Consider the following 19,425-nt stretch of genomic DNA (forward strand, 5'->3'; position numbering starts at 1 on the left):
TGGTGCAGAAATTCGGGGGGGATCCCAGGAACTATCATGCCTTTAGAACAGAGATGCAATACGCTCTAAACTTGCAGTTTGATGACTTCCCCGACGAGGAATCGCGAGTGGCTTTTGTGATTGGCCATCTCGAATCCGGGGCGAAAGATTGGGTTAGACCCCTGATGGCAGCGAATAATGAGATCCTAAAGGACACGAGGAAGTTTTTTCGTGCCATGGACCTGATGTTTTCCAGCGATATTGAGCAGGGGGTGGTGCGAAGGCAGTTAATGGCTTGCCAGCAAGGAAGCAGATCTGTCCGTGAGTACTGGACTGAATTTACTATGCTGATTCACAAATTGGGGTGGGACCTATCGGCGGAGCCCATCCAAATGCTTTTCGAAGAGGGGCTTTCTTCAACCGTCAAAGATGAGCTTTCCCGGGGGCCCAGGGCGGAGTCTATGGATCAGTTAACCAAATCTGCGCTGTCCATAGGAGCGCGCCAGGAGGCGAGGGCTTTGGAAAAGCGGGAAGGGAAAGGAGACCGTTGGAGGGAGTTCCGCATTCCAGACATTCCAGAGCCACCTTTCCCGCCGGCAGAGCCGATGGAAGTTGGAACAGCGCGGGCGCGCGCAGTTTCAAATCCCAGTGAAGGGCGGAAGAAGGAGGGAAAGAGCGCCAAGAGATGTTATCTCTGCCAACAGCCAGGGCACTTTGCCAGAGTCTGCCCACAAAGAAAGGAATGGCAAGGGATGGCAGGAGCTGTTGGGGGAAAGGAAGAGGAAGGCAAGGAGCAAGTAAAAGCCAACGCCTGGCTGCCACCGTCGGGGCACAGCAGCCAGGCCAAAGAGCAGTGAAAGTGCCCACGCCGGAACCTCCCAGACCCGCTTTAGTGATAGAGGTGTTACTAGAACTGCCAAACGGACACCCACTAAAGATCAAGGCGCTTTTGGATTCAGGCAGCTCCTGTAATTTCATGAGTAAGGAGTTTGCAGCTGAGCATCAGATACAGGCCATCCCTTTAAGTAACCCCTTGCAGGTGACTACGATTGACGGCAGAGAGCTGTTGGGGGGAGAAGTTAGCCAACAGACTGTCCCGATGATAATGAGGGTGGCAAGGCACACCGAACAGATAGCGTTTAATGTGGCCATCCTGGGAGGAGCGCCCATCATTTTGGGGATGAGCTGGCTGGCGCTACACGATCCGCTAGTGGGCTGGCATCAGAGGGTGGTCTCCTTTGGGTCAGCGCATTGCCTAGAACACTGCAAGGAGGGGAAGGTTTCGGGAGGAGACAGAGTCACCCTAGCCGGGATGGAAGTAATGGACAAAGGGAAGGTGCCCCCGCAATACGCAGATCTGAGCAACGTATTCAGCGAAAGGGAAGCAGACAAACTGCCACCGCATAGACCCTTTGACTGTCAAATCAACCTACTCCCTGGGGCCCAACTCCCAGTAGGCAAGCTGTACGCCATGTCAGACAGGGAGATGCAGGAGCTGAGGGAGTTCATTGACAAAAACCTGAAGCGAGGTTTCATCAGAGAGTCCCGAGCGGTGGGGGGCAGCCCAGTGTTTTTTGTGGACAAAAAGAACACAGACAAACCGAGACTGGTGTGTGACTTTAGGGCCCTCAATGCAGTGTCGGAGCCCCTGGCTTTCCCTATGCCCTGAATTGATGACATTTTGACCAGAGTAAGGAAGGGAAAGATTTTTACAAAGCTGGACCTGCGGGGGGCGTACAATCTGATACGCATAAGGAAGGGAGATGAATGGAAGACCACCATGTTTACCCCTTTGGGAGCCTTTGAATACCTCGTTATGCCCTTCGGTCTACAAGGGGGCTCCGCGTGTTTTCAAGCTTTTATAAACCACGTTCTGGGACCTTTGCTCTACAAGAATTGTGTGGCCTTTTTAGACGACGTGTTGGTGTATTCGGAAGATGAGGAACAGCATGTGAGGGACGTTCGAGAAGTGTTGGGCAGGCTGCAAGCCAACCAGCTGTGGGTGAAACTGGAGAAGTGCCAGTTTCATACCAAGGAGGTGGAATTCCTGGGGTACCGCTTGTCAGACAAGGGATTGGCCATGGATCCAGGCAAGGTCCAAGCGGTACTGGAATGGAAGACACCGAAGACCAAGAAGGACGTGCAAAGATTCTTGGGGTTTGGGAACTTTTATCGGAAGTTCATCAAGAACTTTGCCCACTTGACGGCGCCCATCACCGACTGCCTCAGCAGCAAGAAGAAATTTGTTTGGATGGTAGAGGCGGATCGAGCCTTTGAAGAACTGAAAAGGGCTTTCGCCTCGGAAGAACAACTTCTGCATGTGGATTTACGAAAACCCATGAGAGTGGAAACCGATGCATCCGACCGGGCGGTAGGGGCGGTCCTTCTTCAACCGGGGAGGAGTGCGTCGGAGTGGAGACCGTGTGCCTTCTTCTCGCGGAAGCTGAATAAATCCGAGAGGAATTACACGGTGTATGACAGTGAACTACTTGCCATTCACGAAGCATTCCGGAGGTGGAGACATTTATTAATTGGGGCACAACACAAGGTGCAAGTGTGCACCGACCACAAGAATTTAGAGTATTGGAGAACAGCTCGAGTGCTCAACCAACGACAAGTGAGATGGGCACAGGAATTCTCCAAATTCAACTTTGAAATTTGTTATGTGCCAGGCCCAGAAAACGTCAGGGCGGACGCGCTCTCACGCAAACCAGAGTATTGGGAAGGGGAGGGGGTGATCGAAGAGAGACATGTCATCCCTGAGGACCGCTGGGTGTGTGGGGCGGCGCTGGTGGGGCAACGAGAACTGGTAGAGGAAACGGAAAATGATGAATATGCCCAGGATAAGCTCAGAGGTCTCAGGGGGGAGGGCGAGAGTCCCGGAGGTTTTGAGGAAAGAAATGGGGCATTGTATTACAAAGGGGCACTGTATATACCCGAAGGTGAATTGAGGGGGAGAGTACTCAAGCAGTTGCATGATAGCCCCACGGCGGGACATTTTGGACAACACAAGACCATGTGGTTGGTTACCAGGGAATTTTGGTGGCCTAAGGTGAGGGAAGATGTAAGGGAGTATGTAAGAGGGTGTGACCAATGTCAGCGAGCCAAAGGGGAAAGAAGGGCGCCGGCAGGGTTATTAGAACCATTACCCACACCAGAACGGCCTTGGGAAGCGATATCAATAGATTTTATGACGGATCTGCCAAAGTCCAAGGGGAAAACAGCCATCATGGTAGTAGTAGACCTGTTAACTAAGATGTGCCACTTTGTAGCATGCTCACATGCAGTCACAGCGGAAGAAACAGCGAAGTTGTTTGTAGAACACATCTTTAGGTTGCACGGGGCTCCCTTGAGGGTGATCTCAGATCGCGGCAAACAATTTACTTCCAGGTTCTGGAGGAAGCTCATGAGCTTGCTGCACGTGGAAGTCAATTTTTCAACTGCCCGGCACCCTGAAACCAACGGGCAGGCGGAAAGAGCAAATGGCATTCTTCAACAATATCTGAGGTGTTATGTCAATGACAGAGAGAACGATTGGGTCGAAAAGTTGGCGTTGGCAGAATTTGCCTACAATAATGCGGAGAATGTGTCCACAGGGATGAGTCCCTTTTTGGGTAATTACGGGTGTCACCCCAGGGCATTTCCAGGGGAAGGAGGGGAGAGATGGAGCGTCCCAGCGGCTGAACATTTTGTAGAAGAGATGGAAGCGATCCATCATCAGCTCCAGCTCAACTTAGAAAGGGCTAAGGCACAATATAAGAAGCAGGCAGACAAGAACAGAAGGGAAGGTGAAACCATAAGGGTGGGGGATCAAGTGTGGTTGTCAACCCAAGGGTTGCCGTTCAAAGGGGGTTGTAAGAAATTGAGGCCCAGAAGATTGGGACCCTTTGAGGTCATTCAGCAGGTCAACCCGGTAGCTTTCAAACTCCGATTACCCAACCACATGAAATTGCACCCAGTGTTCCACAGGTCGTTACTGTCACCATACAGGGGGGGACGTGAAGGGGAGTACGTCAGGGGACCAGCCCTGGAAGAGAGGGAACGCCGCAACCATGTAGCGGAAATCCTCGATTCCAGGTGGAAGGGAAATCAGGTGGAGTATTTGGTGGCGTGGGAAGGGGAACCGGAGTCAGAAAACACCTGGGTAAGTGCAGAGGAAGTCAATGACGAGGTTTTAACAGAAACGTTCCACCAAAGGTTCCCGAGGAAACCTCAGCCGATAGCAAGGTTTAGGAGGGAGTATTTCGGCACCACCGATGAGGAAGAGGAAATGGAAGGGTTCGCGGAGTCGGAGTTGGAAGAGGGAGTGGACTCCGATGACGAAGATTACCGAGAGAGTAGGAACAGCAACAAGTGGAGGGAAGTGTTCGCGACGTCGGAAGATGAGGGAGGTTCTTTCAGGGGTTTTACCTCCTCACCGCCAGTAGGGGAGGAGACGGGAGGGGGTGAAGGGGGCCCTGGAGGGGAGGTGGATGTCAGGGAACTGCCATCTAAAGCGCCGGGGGCGCAAAGGCTCACTGAGGTTGAGAGAGGAGTAGCAGCGGAAGAGGGAACCAGTAGAGGGCGAGCAAGAACTCCAAGGGAAAGTGAGTCGGAGGGATGGCTCAGAGACACTTCCAGCGAAAACAGTGGGGAGGTCTCAGGACCTCCTATAGGGACACCCACACCTCGCCGGAAACTGTCACGCCGAGAGGCCAGACGACGTGTTTCCGTTAAAGAGCTTTTATGTTGGAAAAGATTCCGAAAGCAGCCACTTTCGGATTCTACTAGTGATTGACGCAGCCATGCTGGAGGGGCTCCGTCACAGGCAGAGGTTTGAAAACCTGATCAAACTCTGAGGGACTTGCATTTTACGCACAAGCAGCTCATCGTCCCATCACACATGCATACTGCATTCTTGATGAAATCCTCCGCCACATTTGGTGCTTAATTTTTTTTCAAAAAACCTAACCATGTCATTAACAAAAGGTTAATTCATTATTTAATTAATTAGCTTGTCCTTTGGCTAGGCTTTAATTGACAACCAGTAAAATAAAAACGTACCTAATCTTTATATTGGCGATCTTGATTTTTCTTCTTCTTCTTCTCCTTCTGTTTTGCAACCTGACGCTTTAGCATAGCGAAGTCCCTGAGCATTGCGAGAGCCAGATCAGATGACCGTGATTCGCAGAAACTCAAGAAGATGGAGAAAGAAGAGAAAGAGTTCCGAAAGAAGTTTAAAGTAAGACCTTGTTTTCATAAAATTGTTTCTTAAGGCAGCGGAGCTAATGGCATAAACCAGAGCAATAAAACTATGCGAAACACTAAAACAGCATAAAACACCAATCAAAATGAGAAACATGTCCAATTTTGTGAAATTGCCAAAGCCACAAATCACATTACAAGCCTTAATGAGGTTTACCAAATAAAAAATAAAAAAAATTCTAGGTTTTAGCTCACCTGCCTAAAATTAATTTGGCAGCTGCCTGTCTTGATAGACAAGGGAATTGTGCCTCTGGGGGTGAAGTCAAACTGGACCGAAGTGACCTCCCCGGGGTGCAAGCCTGGGCGGTGTATACGGAGGTGTATGTAAACAACAAAAAGTAAACAACAACAAAACCAAGGCGTCATCCGGATGACCTGTTTATATAGAATTTATCCTGACTTTAAATTCTGGATTTTTAACTCTTTTAAATTCTGGATTTTAAACTGCTGGAACCCGCTTTGGGACCTGCTAGTATAATAAATCCAACGAAAACAAAAGCAACGCCAAATGAGGCGGCTTTCTGAATTTAAAAAGGTTGAGCTTCTGCCATTAGGTTATGGCCATAAATATTCAGTGTGCACCCCGTCAAACTCAGTGTGTTTTACTTCCTTGTGGACTAGATTTTTAATTTAAAATGTTACACAATGACAAGAAAGCTTTTATGAAAATCTGTTTGGGAGAATGAGCATTTATCTTCACTTCCCCTGGGGGAAAATGTGTGAAAGTGGTGCACTTCCCCATTCTAAATACTATCAATGAAGCTCATTATGACTACGAGGGGAAGTTATTGGTTGTCTCAGGAGAGCATTTGAGGGCTGGATCCAGAGGAAGTGCAAACCGTACTGTTTAGATGGTTGCATGTCATTCATGTAGCACCCTCCTGTGAACAAAACCAGGTACAGTATCCATAAGTGTAGGTCTTGCATTCCTGTAGGCCATACCTTTTCACTGGGTGACCACTTGTGGACCTAAAATAGGCATACCTGTGCAGCGGCGTAGCGTGGGTTGTCAGCACCCGGGGCAAGGCAAGTAATTTGCACCCCCTAACCCCTAACCTGCCGCAGCTGCCAGCTTCTTCTTGCTGCTGCCTGGTCTGGTCTGGTGTGGTTCTCTCCTGCGCTCAGTGCTGCCCTGGGCGGCCGCTGCGCTGTCCCTCCCCCAGATAGTCCCTCCCCCTCTCTCCGCACCGCACGCCTGGCACCCACCCCCTCCACAGTGGGCGGCGATCCGGCGGCTCGGATTGGATTCGCACAGCCAGCACTGCAGTGAGAGAGAGTGAGTGAGCCAGGTAGGGGCAGAGAGCTGCGAGTGCGGGCGCCCCCCCAGATGTTGCGCCCAGTGCGGCCGGCCCCCCCTGCACCCCCCACGCTATGCCACTGTACCTGTGTAAAATCCAATGCATGTGGGACTGTATTGTGCGGTCAATTGAAGACCCTCACTGGATTTAGCCTCCTCTTTCCACAGTAGCCAACTAGGGGATTCCACAAGCTGGGTGAGTGGGCAATAACCCTCTCCCAGGAACTGCTATCCCAGAGACAAAACACCTCTGGCATACCCTCCAACATTTCTCTGATGAAAATAGGGACGTCCCATCCACAATGATAATGTTAATATTTATACGCCACACATCTTACTGGGTTTCCCCAGTGTAACGATCACACAGGGTCTCTGGACGTTTGATTGTCTATTGATCCCTGTGCCACCACTGTAATTGCTTCCCCGCTGCCACCAACCCGTTTCTCTCGGGTACACATGGAGTCCAGACAGTTGTTAACATTAAACCAAATAAACAAGTTTATTTTATAAGGATTAACAAGTTTATGGTTTCCGATAATTTTTCTTGTCAGTTTCTTAATCTTAGTTGCCTTACCAGCCTGTACCTTCCTAATAACTTCTAACTAATTATCCCAACTGTCTATCTGACTCCTCTTAACAGATTCTCTCACATCAAACTATCCCAACCCACAGACTTATCCTCCTTCTTTCTCCTCTAACACCTGACTGACTCCTTAACAACACTAACTCTAACTCTAACTCCTCCCCTTGGGTTCCCACTTGCCAATCACTCCACACTCATTTAACCCTTTCCTTATGACCCAGCATGATGTCACCTAGGAGGGCAAATGCCACACCCAGCCACTCTGGGCAGCTCCCAACAGAACACTAAGATTAAATCTTCAAACATTAAAAAACCTTCCCTAAACAGGGCTGCCTTCAGATATCTTCTAAAAGTCAGCTTTCAACATATATAAAAGCACAATAAAGCATTAAACGTTAAAGAAAACTTCCCTGTACAGGATTGCCTTCAGACGGGGTTGGATAACTCCATAAAGGTAAAGGTAAAGGTACCCCTGCCCGTACGGGCCAGTCTTGCCAGACTCTAGGGTTGTGCGCCCATCTCACCCAAGAGGCCGGGGGCCAGCGCTGTCCGGAGACACTTCCGGGTCACGTGGCCAGAGTGACGAAGCTGCTCTGGCGAGCCAGCACCAGCGCAGCACATGGAAATTTGTCTAATCCCTTTCTAAAACCAGCTAAGTTGGTCGTCATCCCTACCTGTTTTGGTAGTGAGTTTCCATAGCTTAACTATGCACTGTGTGAAGTAGTATTTCCTTTTGCCTGTCCTGAATCTCTTCACCATTCGGCTTCCTTTGATGGCCCTGAGTTCTATTACGATGAGACAAATGGGGAAACTTATCTCCATGCACTTTCTTGGCACCATGCATAACTTTCCACCCCTTTGCCATTTTTCTAAGCTAAACAGTCCTAAACCTCGAGGTGTTGCTCCATCTCCATGTTCATTTCAGTTGCCCTTTTCTGTACTCCCCCCCCCAGCTGTTCCACATGCTATTTAATATGTGGCAAACCCCTTGCTATTTTGTGACTGTTAAACACTTGCACTTTTAAGAGCATTATGACCCAACGATGGGACAGGCCTGCTTTGTGAATGAGGACAGAAGTCATATTCTTTCACTTCCTACCAGGCATAAGGGCATTAACAACCATGGAATCCTCTCTTAAAGCCATCCAGGTTGTCTTCTTTCCCAGCTCTGTCCTTTGAGCATCAGATTTCTATAGACTCCAAGCCAGCCCACTGGGTTTTGTTCTGGCTCACCTACACCAACAATGCCAATGAGCTCAGTTTCCTTGAGATTTAAAACATAGCTTGAGCGTGTCTTGTGGGAGCCAATGTGGTGTAGTGGTTAAGAGCGGTAGACTCGTAATCTGGTGAACAGGGTTCGCGCCTCTGCTCCTCCACATGCAGCTGCTGGGTGACCTTGGGCCGGTCACACTTCTCTGAAGTCTCTCAGCCCCACTCACCTCACAGAGTGTTTGTTGTGGGGGAGGAAGGGAAAGGAGAATGTTAGCCGCTTTGAGACTCCTTCAGGTAGTGATAAAGCGGGATATCAAATCCAAACTCTTCTTGTTTGTAAGAAGAAAGTGTGGTTTTAACTTTGCGCGTAATGCTTTTTTTGTGTGTGCAATCAAATTTTATTTTGATTTTCACAGTATGAAGGTGATATCCGAGTTCTGTATACTACAACCATATCCCGAGCACCATCTGCTAAGAAGAGAGGCTCAAAAGACTTACAAGTGAAGCCAGGAGATTCGGTTGAGGTTATAAAGAACGTGGATGATACTAAAGTCCTGTGTAGGAATGAAGAGGGGAAATGTAAGTACCAAAACATAAGGACAACTTGCTTTATGGTACACAGATAGCAAGGTGCAGGGGCTCTTTATGTGTCCCAGAACACTGGGATCTAGATAAACATTACAAGCGATTGCCCCAAATCATGTTCAGATTAGTCATAGAACTTACTCTGAGCAACTGCTAACAGAACCCTAATTTCCCCTATTATTTTTTATATATCCTTGCAAAAATCCTGCATATTTTCTTCTATCCAGGGCATGCCTTTGAAAGCAGGTTCAAGTAATTCACTGTAGAATTAAATAAAACACTAGCTTCTGAAATTAAAGCCACAAAATACTGTTTAATGCACTTTAGTGCTGTTGATTTTACTCAGTCCACCTTGACTGAAACCATGTTGCCTAAGTGACCTGCTAATAGTTTCAGTGGGTGCATAAATAACTGCACAATTAATATATCATGCATGTGCATCATAGCTGAGGGAGTAAGCAAGAAGAGACAAACATAAGCTTTCTCTAATGAGAGATTATTTCTGGGCTGCAAGGCTGGAAAACCATTGGATTCTAGAGGGCTGCAACCAGCCTTAATAGGGCTCTGATCTGATCGTCGTGTTAGCAATAGTAGTTGTGTTGCTGGCTAGATCACATCCAGAACTATCAATAAAGACAGTTTGCCAGGATCTTTGTGCATAGAAAAGCCAGGTTCCAACATTTTGTCAGGTTTCAGTGTCTCTAAGAAATGACCGTATGAGTGAAGCTGTGCAGGTGAGAAGGAACAGGACTACAGATAAAGGCTTATACTTAACTCTCAGTGGATGGGGTCACTAAGAGCAGAGAATAGGCTTAGTCTCCAATGTCAATGTCCAATGTCGGGGTGCGGGTAGCACTGTGGGTTAAACCACAGAGCCTAGGACTTGCCGATCAAAAGGTTGGCAGTTTGAATCCCCGCGACAGGGTGAGCTTCCGTTTCTTGGTCCCTGCTCCTGCCAACCTAGCAGTTCGAAAGCACATCAAAGTGCAAGTAGATAAATAGGTACCACTCCGGCGGGAAGGTAAATGGCGTTTACATGCACTGCTCTGGTTCACCAGAAGCGGCTTAGTCCTGCTGGCCACATGACCCGGAAGCTGTACGCAGGCTCCCTCGGCCAATAAAGCGAGATGAGCGCCACAACCCCAGAGTGGTCCACGACTGGACCTAATAGTCAGGGGTCCCTTTACCTTTACCAATGTCATTAAATGCCAAATTAAAGTGCTAATCTGTTGCAGTGGAAAGTGTTGGATAGCATTTGCTTGATGCAACACAAGTTGCATCCGCACTATACATTTAAAGCTTATTTATACCACTTTAACCGTCATGCCTCCACCCCCCGAAAAATCCTACAGCTCTCAGGTGCCTTAAACTATGTTTCCCAGGATCCTTTGATAGAAGCCACAACTGTTGGAAGTGGTATAAGGCACATAAATAAGAATGAGTTATCAATAAATACCTAACGTTTTTTCTAACTTTCCAGCAAACCCTGTGCAAACATGTCTGAATGAATAATCAATAAACAGCCCACAAGACCTCTTCTTCTTCTCTCTCCCCTTCTCCTCAGTGAGAGTATGGGTTGTGGAATGACAGGAATGTGGAGTGGGGCTTCTGACCTTTCACTTTATCTGCCTACAAATGTCTTAGAAAGGGGGAAGAGGTAGCATTCCCCTGAGGACTCACAAAGGATGTCCGGTCGCTTCTGCCAACAACAGGATATTTTGTGAAGAAGGATAAGGAGTTCCTCCCAGTGTCTTCCTGGGCAAAGATTCCTCTAATGCAGATTATAAAATAAAGGCAAATTTCCTTTATTTTTCTATATATCCAAGAATATATATATCCAGGCACGTTCAATTTCCATGCAAATTATTGAGACTCTCTTCCCGCAATGCACAAACCCCACATTTATGTCCAAATGTGTATAATGAAACTGTGGCAATTCTCATAATTGCTGTAACCTAGATTTTTATGAATTTATATATATTTAAAATATGAGGTGCTGCTATTGGATTTTGCCCTTCTTTTCGTTCCCTTCAAAGCAGAGCAGCCATACGAGAGCAGAAAACTATTTAAAATCCCCCCCCAACCAGACATTCTTCGCATTTTTTTTGATAGTGAAACTAATGACAGATGATGTGGCTTGGCTATCTTCAGAACAACTGAGCAAACTCCACCCTCTCTCACAAGGCCTGAACATCTGCCTTGTCAGCTTCCACAGAAATTGTCAGCAGCTGAGGGGGTTCATTATTATTTCTGGTTTCGTATCCCACCCTTTCCCAGAGGCTCAGGGTAAAATACAGCATTTGAAATCTTTTAAAAAATAGTAATGATAACCATAACCAATCCCTGAGCCATCGCTCAGCCAGTAAAATAGCTAGGAAATAAGGTTGCAATTTCCAGCTTTTTTGCCCGGCCCTATTGTTAGGCAGTGTGTAGTGCCTGCCTCAGGCCACAGATACTGGGAGATGGGGAACAGCAGGGATGTGATGGAGGGCAGAGCTGAGTGTGCAACATGTGGCCTGCCCTGTGACTCCTAAAATCCCCTCCAAGCCCGCTGCACCCAAATGTAACCAAGGATGTTGTCCTGTTATGTGTGTGTCGAAGTAAGACCCAGCTTCTGTCCATGAAATTCTCAGGGAGGTCGCCATTTTGTTCCTTCCTCTTGGGTAGCAAAATGCCTTGGGAGCAGCTGTACTGAAATATACTCTGAGTCGAGTGTGGATTTCATGGTTTTTATTCAGCTCATAGTAGTGATGAATGAAAGTTTCCCCAAAATATCTGCTTTATATACATTAGTTACACAATGGGCTGCACATGATTGGCTAATTCCGGGATTCTCCTGTAGGCCAATCAGGTTGCAGATTCACTTCCACCTGGAGCTGGATTGGGTGGCTCCTGCAGACCAATCATACTGCTGCATTGTTCTAGGACCAATTGGACTGCTGCATTCTGAATCCTATTGTTCTAGGACCAACCAGACTGCTGCATTTTGGATCCTATTCAACTCAGTACATAACATGTGCTTTGCTTGGGCCAAACTAAACCTCATGTTAAATGTGCACTTGCATTTAATGTGAGCTTCTCCTTCTAACTAATAGGCATGAGGCAATCAGGATTTGGACAACAACACCCAGAGAAGGAGATTTAACCTTTTAAAAAAAATATTTTATTTTTTACCAACCACCAAAACACAAACAGTGAACACCCCCTCCCAGGCAGCTGATACATTGGGTATACAATATTCAATAATATACATATTCAATAGAGCCAGTGTGGTGTAGAGAGCCAGTGTGGTGTAGTGGTTAAGAGCGGTTGTCTCGTAATCTGGGGAACCGGGTTCGCGTCTCCGCTCCTCCACATGCAGCTGCTGGGTGACCTTGGGCCAGTCACACTTCTTTGAAGTCTCTCAGCCCCACTCACCTCACTCACCTCACAGAGTGTTTGTTGTGGGGGAGGAAGGGAAAGGAGAATGTTAGCCGCTTTGAGACTCCTTCAGGTAGTGATAAAGCGGGATATCAAATCCAAACTCTTCTTCTTCTTCATTCAATAATAAGATATTCAAATCAACCATATGTACACTTCTATATACCTTAACACTCCTCCTTCCCCATGTTTTATTTAACTTTTAACATTTTAATTGCCCGAAATTGTTCACACCTACTCAAATAATTCAATATCTTCTCAAACCAATCCTCCTCTTTCTCACTGACCTTAAACCCTTTCATTCTATGTAGCTTCACAGTTAGGTATTCTAAAATTATAATATCATTCAGTTTTTTCCTCCATTGGTTCACCCCTAGCTCTTCTGCATTTTTCCAGTTACTCACTATAACCTGTCTGGCTGCAATTACCATCAATTTTACCCATTTGCATTCCTCTTTAGTTTTTAACACGGTACTACTCAGGGTAATAAGAACCATTAATTTAGTTATTTCCACGTTCCTTTCCACAATTCCCGATATTTCTATACCAATCTGTTTCCAAAATTCATTAACTAATGAACAATCCCACCACATATGACTGCACGTTCCCAGGAGGTTTAACCTTTTATCCCAGCTCTTTCCCCGGTGAAATATTCCACACAAACGGAAGCAGCTTATAAGCTGTGGGAGGGAGCAAATGCAGGCTGCGAGGCTATCCCAGAAGCCAGAACAGCAAGAGGGAGCGGAGGCTTTGCGCAGCTATCCCTGGCTTTTGTAGGAGGTGGGGGAAGGGACAGAGCACCACCTCCCAGAAAAGCCCCCAAGAGCCACGCTCCCTTTAAAGAGCGTGCGGCTCTTGCAGGATGTGGGGGGAAAGCCAGGAGGCTTGCTTTCGCTGAAGCCAGGAGGGCAAGAGGGATCGGTGCGCACCGATCCTGCTTGCTCTCCTGGCTTCAGGGATAGCCCCGCAAGATGGAGGAGCGCTCCCTCTTAGCTCAGGATGCTTTGCATTGCTTTCTTATTTCTTGTTTTCCTCCCCTAAAAACTAGGTGCGTCTTATGGTCCGGTGCATCTAATAGAGCGAAAAATACGGTAGTTCCACTGGGGCACATTTGACTGCACATCCCTCTCTTCTCCCCATGAATGCCCCTTGTTCTGTGGGCTGCCTGTCCCCTTTGGAATAGATGGAGGGGGGCATAGGGAGAGGAGAGGGCGGGGAAGTTGCATAAGCGGAAAATCCTTATGCTAGAAGAACTACTCTTTTGGATACTTTCCCCCATGACAATCCAGTTTATAACCCCCTGGAAAAAAACTTGCACCATACTTTGTACTCTGTTGCATTGTAAAGACTCATATGTAGAGTTCTGGATTTCAGGGTTTGCTAATGTGGGTGGGAAGCAGGCATTACTCATGCAAACCTCAAACAACACAAACATCCCAGGGAGCGGGGCATGTTTAGCCTGGAGAAGAGGAGGTTAAGGGGTGATATGATAGCCATGTTCAAATATATAAAAGGATGTCACATAGAGGAGGGAGAAAGGTTGTTTTCTGCTGCTCCAGAGAAGTGGACATGGAGCAATGGTTCCAAACTACAAGATAGAAGATTCCACCTAAACATTAGGAAGAACTTCCTGACAGTAAGAGCTGTTTGACAGTGGAATTTGCTGCCAAGGAGTGTGGTGGAGTCTCCTTCTTTGGAGGTCTTTAAGCAGAGGCTTGACAACCATATGTCAGGAGTGCTCTGATGGTGTTTCCTGCTTGGCAGGGGGTTGGACTCGATGGCCCTTGTGGTCTCTTCCAACTCTATGATTCTATGATCCCAGTGGCTTTTGGTTCTTTGGGTAGTGACAATATTGCAATAACCACTTCACACAAAAAAACAAACTAACATGGGTTGTCTTTCAGGGACTTGCCAGCTCACACTCAAGAAAGACATCCTCCCTAAACAACACAATGTGATTTATATATTTTGTGCGGCCTTGACACTAAAAATCGATGATTTGCTCTGAAAGGCTTGCTAATGGCAAAGATTATCTTGATGCGAGACCGGAAAGGAGAATAGAATACATTCGTTATGAGCTCATTTCCCCAAGGGAGTTGTCCTGAAGTTGTGGTATTGTCCCTCCTTTAAGGGGAAGTCTTCCTGTCTTGAAATGAATGACAGGAACTCAGGTTTCAAAGGCCACCGAGGGAGTTCCATTATCAGGTTCAGAATGTTTGCCTTGCTGTTTTCAACTGCTGCTGTGGAGGAAAGAAAGTACAGTATCATTCATTCTTCCTATTTTTTCCAGATGGGAAACTGAGTCACAAAGGCTGCAATGTGCAAGGCAAGCATAGTCCTTTGAAAAGTCACTCTGAAAGTTCTGAAGGAAACAGGCCGTGGAATTCTGCCAAGGCCCTTAGCACAGTAGGAACATGACAGACAGATTTTATTTTTGTACCACAGCAGTGACAGCAGTGCAATTGCTGATTCTCACTTCCATGCAGGAGAAAGCAGCCTTGCTGCAGGGCACAGAATCCTGTCCCCCGTTTTTAAAAATCATTCTAGCGCTGTGGATGACGAGAACGCAGCCTGCAGAGCAACCAAAGATTGGGGAGGAGAAGGGTTTTTTTAAAAAAATTACTCAGCGTTTATTAAGGTTTATGATAGCAAGTTAAAATATTTCCAAGCTCAATAGGTGATGGTATAGAATACCCTTGATGTACATTTCTGAAAATGCCTGTCGCATCCATTCAAACTTGTCCTGTTCTAGACAGTTTTTGCTCTGGCAGACAGATGCATGAGTCTTCAGTACACTTATCAGCACTGAATGTGCATTTTCCTTTCCAAGTTTGCAAAACCATCAAAAGAAAGAGGTCAAAGAAAGTGCAATGCATTGCTGTGGGGATGGAGGAACATCTTCTGTCCCTTTTTGCAATGAGAATCATTGCGCAGCATCACTTTTTCACTTTGAAGGGCTGTATCCGGGGCTTTAGGCTGCTCGCATGTAGAATTGTGAGTCACTGGTAAGTTGTCAGTTACGAAATGCAGCGGAGGCTAGTCCATCAGGTTGCTGCCCCACCAAACTTGGTCTGCTTGCGTCTTGCCAGGGGTGGCTATGCCTGTCATTAGCGCCACCTACTGTTGGTCTCCCTGCCTTCCACCCTATCAGACCCGACGGCAGCAGCCATCACTGAGAACAGCCCTTTGAGTGATCTCGGGACAACGATGGTAAAATATAGAAACAAGCTTCTGAATGGGTGGTGGTGAGGTATTCGCCAATTTTTATTTCACAAACCAGTGCTTTATACCTCCTATAATATGCACCTACGATCTTCCTTTCAGATAGCAGGGTGTCAGTTCCAGCTAAATGACAACACATTTCACAGGGTAGGGGTAAAATCCTAGATGGCACATGTCCTTTCTGCATTATCGTTTTCACCTTCCTGCCTCGTGGTTTTCTTTCAGCTCAGAAGAGTGATACCAGCTTCAGCTGATAATAACTATGTACCTATTATTTGATTTTACAGATGGTTATGTCCGGAGAAGCTGCATAGTGGATGAGTAAGTGCAATGTTTTCATCTTGAAACTTTTTATAATACAGTATTGTCAAAGCTAGTGAAACAGTTTTGCTTCCCAAACAAGGAACACACACACACTCCGGCAACACTATGTAAATGAAGACTTTCCCATAGAATATTGCTAAGTTGTTCCTCTGGAAAATTTCACAGAAACAAAAGAAATTATCAGAATTGAAAGCCAGGTGTTTTTCCTGTTGATTTTTTTTTTTAATAGGGATAGTGTTAATCATCACTTTCATTGTTTATTGGCATAATGTATTGGGTAAAATCCACTCAGAATTTATCCTGTATTGAAATGAACAGCATATTCAATGCAATAGCTCAGTTGGTAGAGCATGAGGCTCTTAATCTCAAGGTTGTAGGTTTGAGCCCCATGTTGGGTGAAAGATTCCTGCATTGAGGACGCTTGGGCTAAGTGACCTTCATGGTCCCTTCCAACTCTACATTTCCATATTCAGTATGTCTTGCCCTGCACCTGTTGACCTGTTGCCCAATTCCTCCTCCTCCTCCTCCTCCTCCTCCTCCTTCTTCTTCTTTTCTTCTTCCTCCTCCTCTTCTTCTTCTTTTTCATATGCTTTGTCTTAAAACCATTTAAATGGTTTATAAAACAAATTAATACCTTTTTAATATATACCATACTTTTCCGTGTATATGACTAGGTTTTTTACTCTAAAATAATGTTTAAAAAATGGGGGTCGTCTTATACACGGGGGTTATCTTCCCCCATTTTTATAAATTTGCGTCCCCCAAAATAGTTGTCATGTTATACACAGGGGCATGTTATACACAGAAAAATATGGTAAGTTGAGTTGCAGTGGGATCTGATTCTAAGGGTTCATCCTTTTTGAGGTTTAATGTTTAACTATGTTTTTATACATGCTGGAAGTTGCCCAGGGTGGCTAGGGCAACCCAGTCAGATGGGCGGGGTGCAAATTATTATTATTATTATTATTATTATTATTATTATTATTATTATTATTATTATTATTATTTATCCACACTTCCACTTGACCTGCATTTTGATTCTTTTGTGTACCAATTAATTTCCCCCCGGGTCTGAGAGCTTTCCTCATTGTTCCATGGCTGTGCCTTTTGAAAATATGATCTTACCCATTGTGTAGGATCTTATCAGATGCACAGAAAAGCCAGAAAAGAGAGGCTTTGCTTACCTGAGCTTCAATTCAGGTAAGCTTAGATTTTCTCAAGGCTCAGCCATGGAACAATGAGAGAATGGACCGTGGTCAAATGGTCCAGTCTCCATGGAATATAGTCGAATGAGCCGTGCTTTTCTATAAGGCAGCTTCCTCTGTTCCTAATATATGTGAAAGTGACTAAACCATATGATTTCCTTTTTTCTTTCTAAACTTACAGTGATGAAGAAATATATGATGATATCGCTGATGAGGGTACGTTACACATGTCCAACAGAATTGTAGTCATTTGGGATTGAGTAAACAGAAGTATTTTATTTTGGTTGTGTTCTTTTTATAACAAGGGTAGGCATTTTTCATACTGTATTTACATTTACATTTCTCCCCCGCTCCCACAGGCTGCATATATGACAACGATTAGCTGTGGATTTCCCTTCAGCCTGAGCTTCATCTACTCTGAATCACCAAGTGGTTGATGCAAGAGTGAAATGTATTCCTCACATTGGTTGTTGTCTGCATAGGTACAAAGATTTGGTTAGGCTATCTCGCCAGCTTCTGGACTGTAAAGCAGGTCTCACAATGAAGGCATTGCAATGTTGGTGGGACTATTTTCCTTGATCAGGTTGAGAAAGCAAATCTCCAAACCACTTCCCTCTTCCACCAGTATGGTGAATATTGAATTATTCAGGCAACCACCCAGTTCTCATTTTGCAAACTTATTTTGTTTGTTTCCTCAAAGCATACACTTCTAAAACATTTCACAGATGAAATTAGTCACACTTCTGTGTACTTGCTATACCCTGTTCTCACACCTGAAGCATCCTGGGCCTATTACAGCTCTTCTCTATCCATTATACATTGTGTTCATTTGCTCACCAGTACCGTACTTTTCCGTGTATAAGACAAGGATGTTTTTACTTGAAAGTAATGTCCCTGCAGATGATGACAGCAGTCACAAAATTAAAAGACACCTGTTTCTTAGGAGAAAAGCGATGGCAAACCTAGACAGCATCTTAAAAAGCAGAGACATTACCTTGCCGACAAAGGTCCATATAGTTAAAACTATGGTTTTCCCAGTAGGGATGTGTGGAATTGAGAGCTGGACCATAAAAAAGGCTGATTGCCAAAGAATTGATGCTTTTGAATTATGGTGCTGGAGGAGACTCTTGAGAGTCCCATGGACTGCAAAAAGATCAAACCTATCCATTCTTAAGGAAATCAGACCTGAGTGCTCACTGGAAGGACAGATCGTGAAGCTGAGGCTCCAATACTTTGGCCACCTCATGAGAAGAGAAGACTCCCTGGAAAAGACCCTGATGTTGGGAAAGATTGAGGGCACAAGGAGAAGGGGACTACAGAAGACAAGATGGTTGGACAGTGTTCTCGAAGCTACTAACATGAGTTTGACCAAGCTGCGGGAGGCAGTGGAAGACAGGAGTGCCTGGCGTGCTCTGGTCCATGGGGTCAGGAAGAGTCGGACAAGACAAAACGACTAAACAACAACATTGTTTAAAAATTTTGGCTTGTCTTATACACGGGTAGTGCTGAGGGGGGATGAGTGATTGTTTGGTGCCACAAGCCAAAGATTGTCAACGGAGGTAGTGCGAGTGATTGGTGGCTGTGGAAATGGCTTTTTTTGATTTGCTGTTGCAGTGGCAATTGGGTGGGCGATAGGCGGCTGTCACTGGCGAGCGGTCAGACATTTGGTGACTTTTGCGTTGCATGTGATAGGAAGCATTGTTCAGGCAGGTGAGTGATTCTCAGCAACCCCCCCCCCCAAAAGAAGCTCAACAACTCTGGACAATCTTCCCCCATTCAGTCGCTAGCAGAATCCGTCAGTGGGTGTTTCTTGAACCTCTTCCAGCAAAGAAGTTCTTTGACGCCAAGTCTCCGCCTACTCTCCCTGCGCGGAAGTCTTCTGCGCAGGGTGGGTGTGGGCAGCGGAGGACCCGTGCTCTCCCCGCTGGTCTCCGGCGAGGAGTCCTGGAGCCCCCGCGCTGATTCCCCCATCTGCCCCCCTTTATTCCTGGTGTTATGCTGATTTCCTTCCCCAGCCGATGAGCTGCCTCTCTCCCTGCTGGGCCCTTCTCTAGCATCGCCTAGGAGCCTTGCCTCCGCCTCTAGCTCCGATGGCAGTTCCCTGACACTGCCCATGATAATTTGGTTTGTAACAAGAACTGAACAATCTTGCAACAAGTTCTCTCCGAGTGCACTTAACCCCCACCCACTCTTGCCTTGCTAGCTGTCTTGTTGCATGAAACAAAGCAGTGTGATGGCTTTTTGCATGCATGCATATTAATTTGCATCACACACATAAAATGCTCTGGCATTCTAGGCTCTAGAGATAGGGACTAAAGCCTGAAGAATTTTAATGCGGTTCAAACTGATACAAA

General features: G+C 46.2%; 1 protein-coding gene across 3 annotated transcripts in view; it reads left to right on the top strand.

Annotated features, from left to right (window-relative positions):
- Positions 1-18,807, top strand: part of FYB1 (FYN binding protein 1) — a 60,593-nt gene extending 41,786 nt beyond the window's left edge. For all 3 annotated transcript variants that reach the window (XM_081929658.1, XM_081929659.1, XM_081929660.1), the window contains 5 exons: positions 5,095-5,200; positions 8,732-8,894; positions 15,830-15,863; positions 17,253-17,287; positions 17,431-18,807. In XM_081929658.1, coding sequence (XP_081785784.1) covers positions 5,095-5,200; positions 8,732-8,894; positions 15,830-15,863; positions 17,253-17,287; positions 17,431-17,453 — 361 coding nt within the window. In that variant the 3' untranslated portion in view covers positions 17,454-18,807. The remainder of the gene's footprint in view (positions 1-5,094; positions 5,201-8,731; positions 8,895-15,829; positions 15,864-17,252; positions 17,288-17,430) is intronic.
- Positions 18,808-19,425: the final 618 nt, after the last annotated feature.

Source organism: Podarcis melisellensis (genome assembly GCF_964234715.1).
Source record: "Podarcis melisellensis genome assembly, chromosome: 11".
NCBI classification, from domain to species: domain Eukaryota; kingdom Metazoa; phylum Chordata; class Lepidosauria; order Squamata; family Lacertidae; genus Podarcis; species Podarcis melisellensis.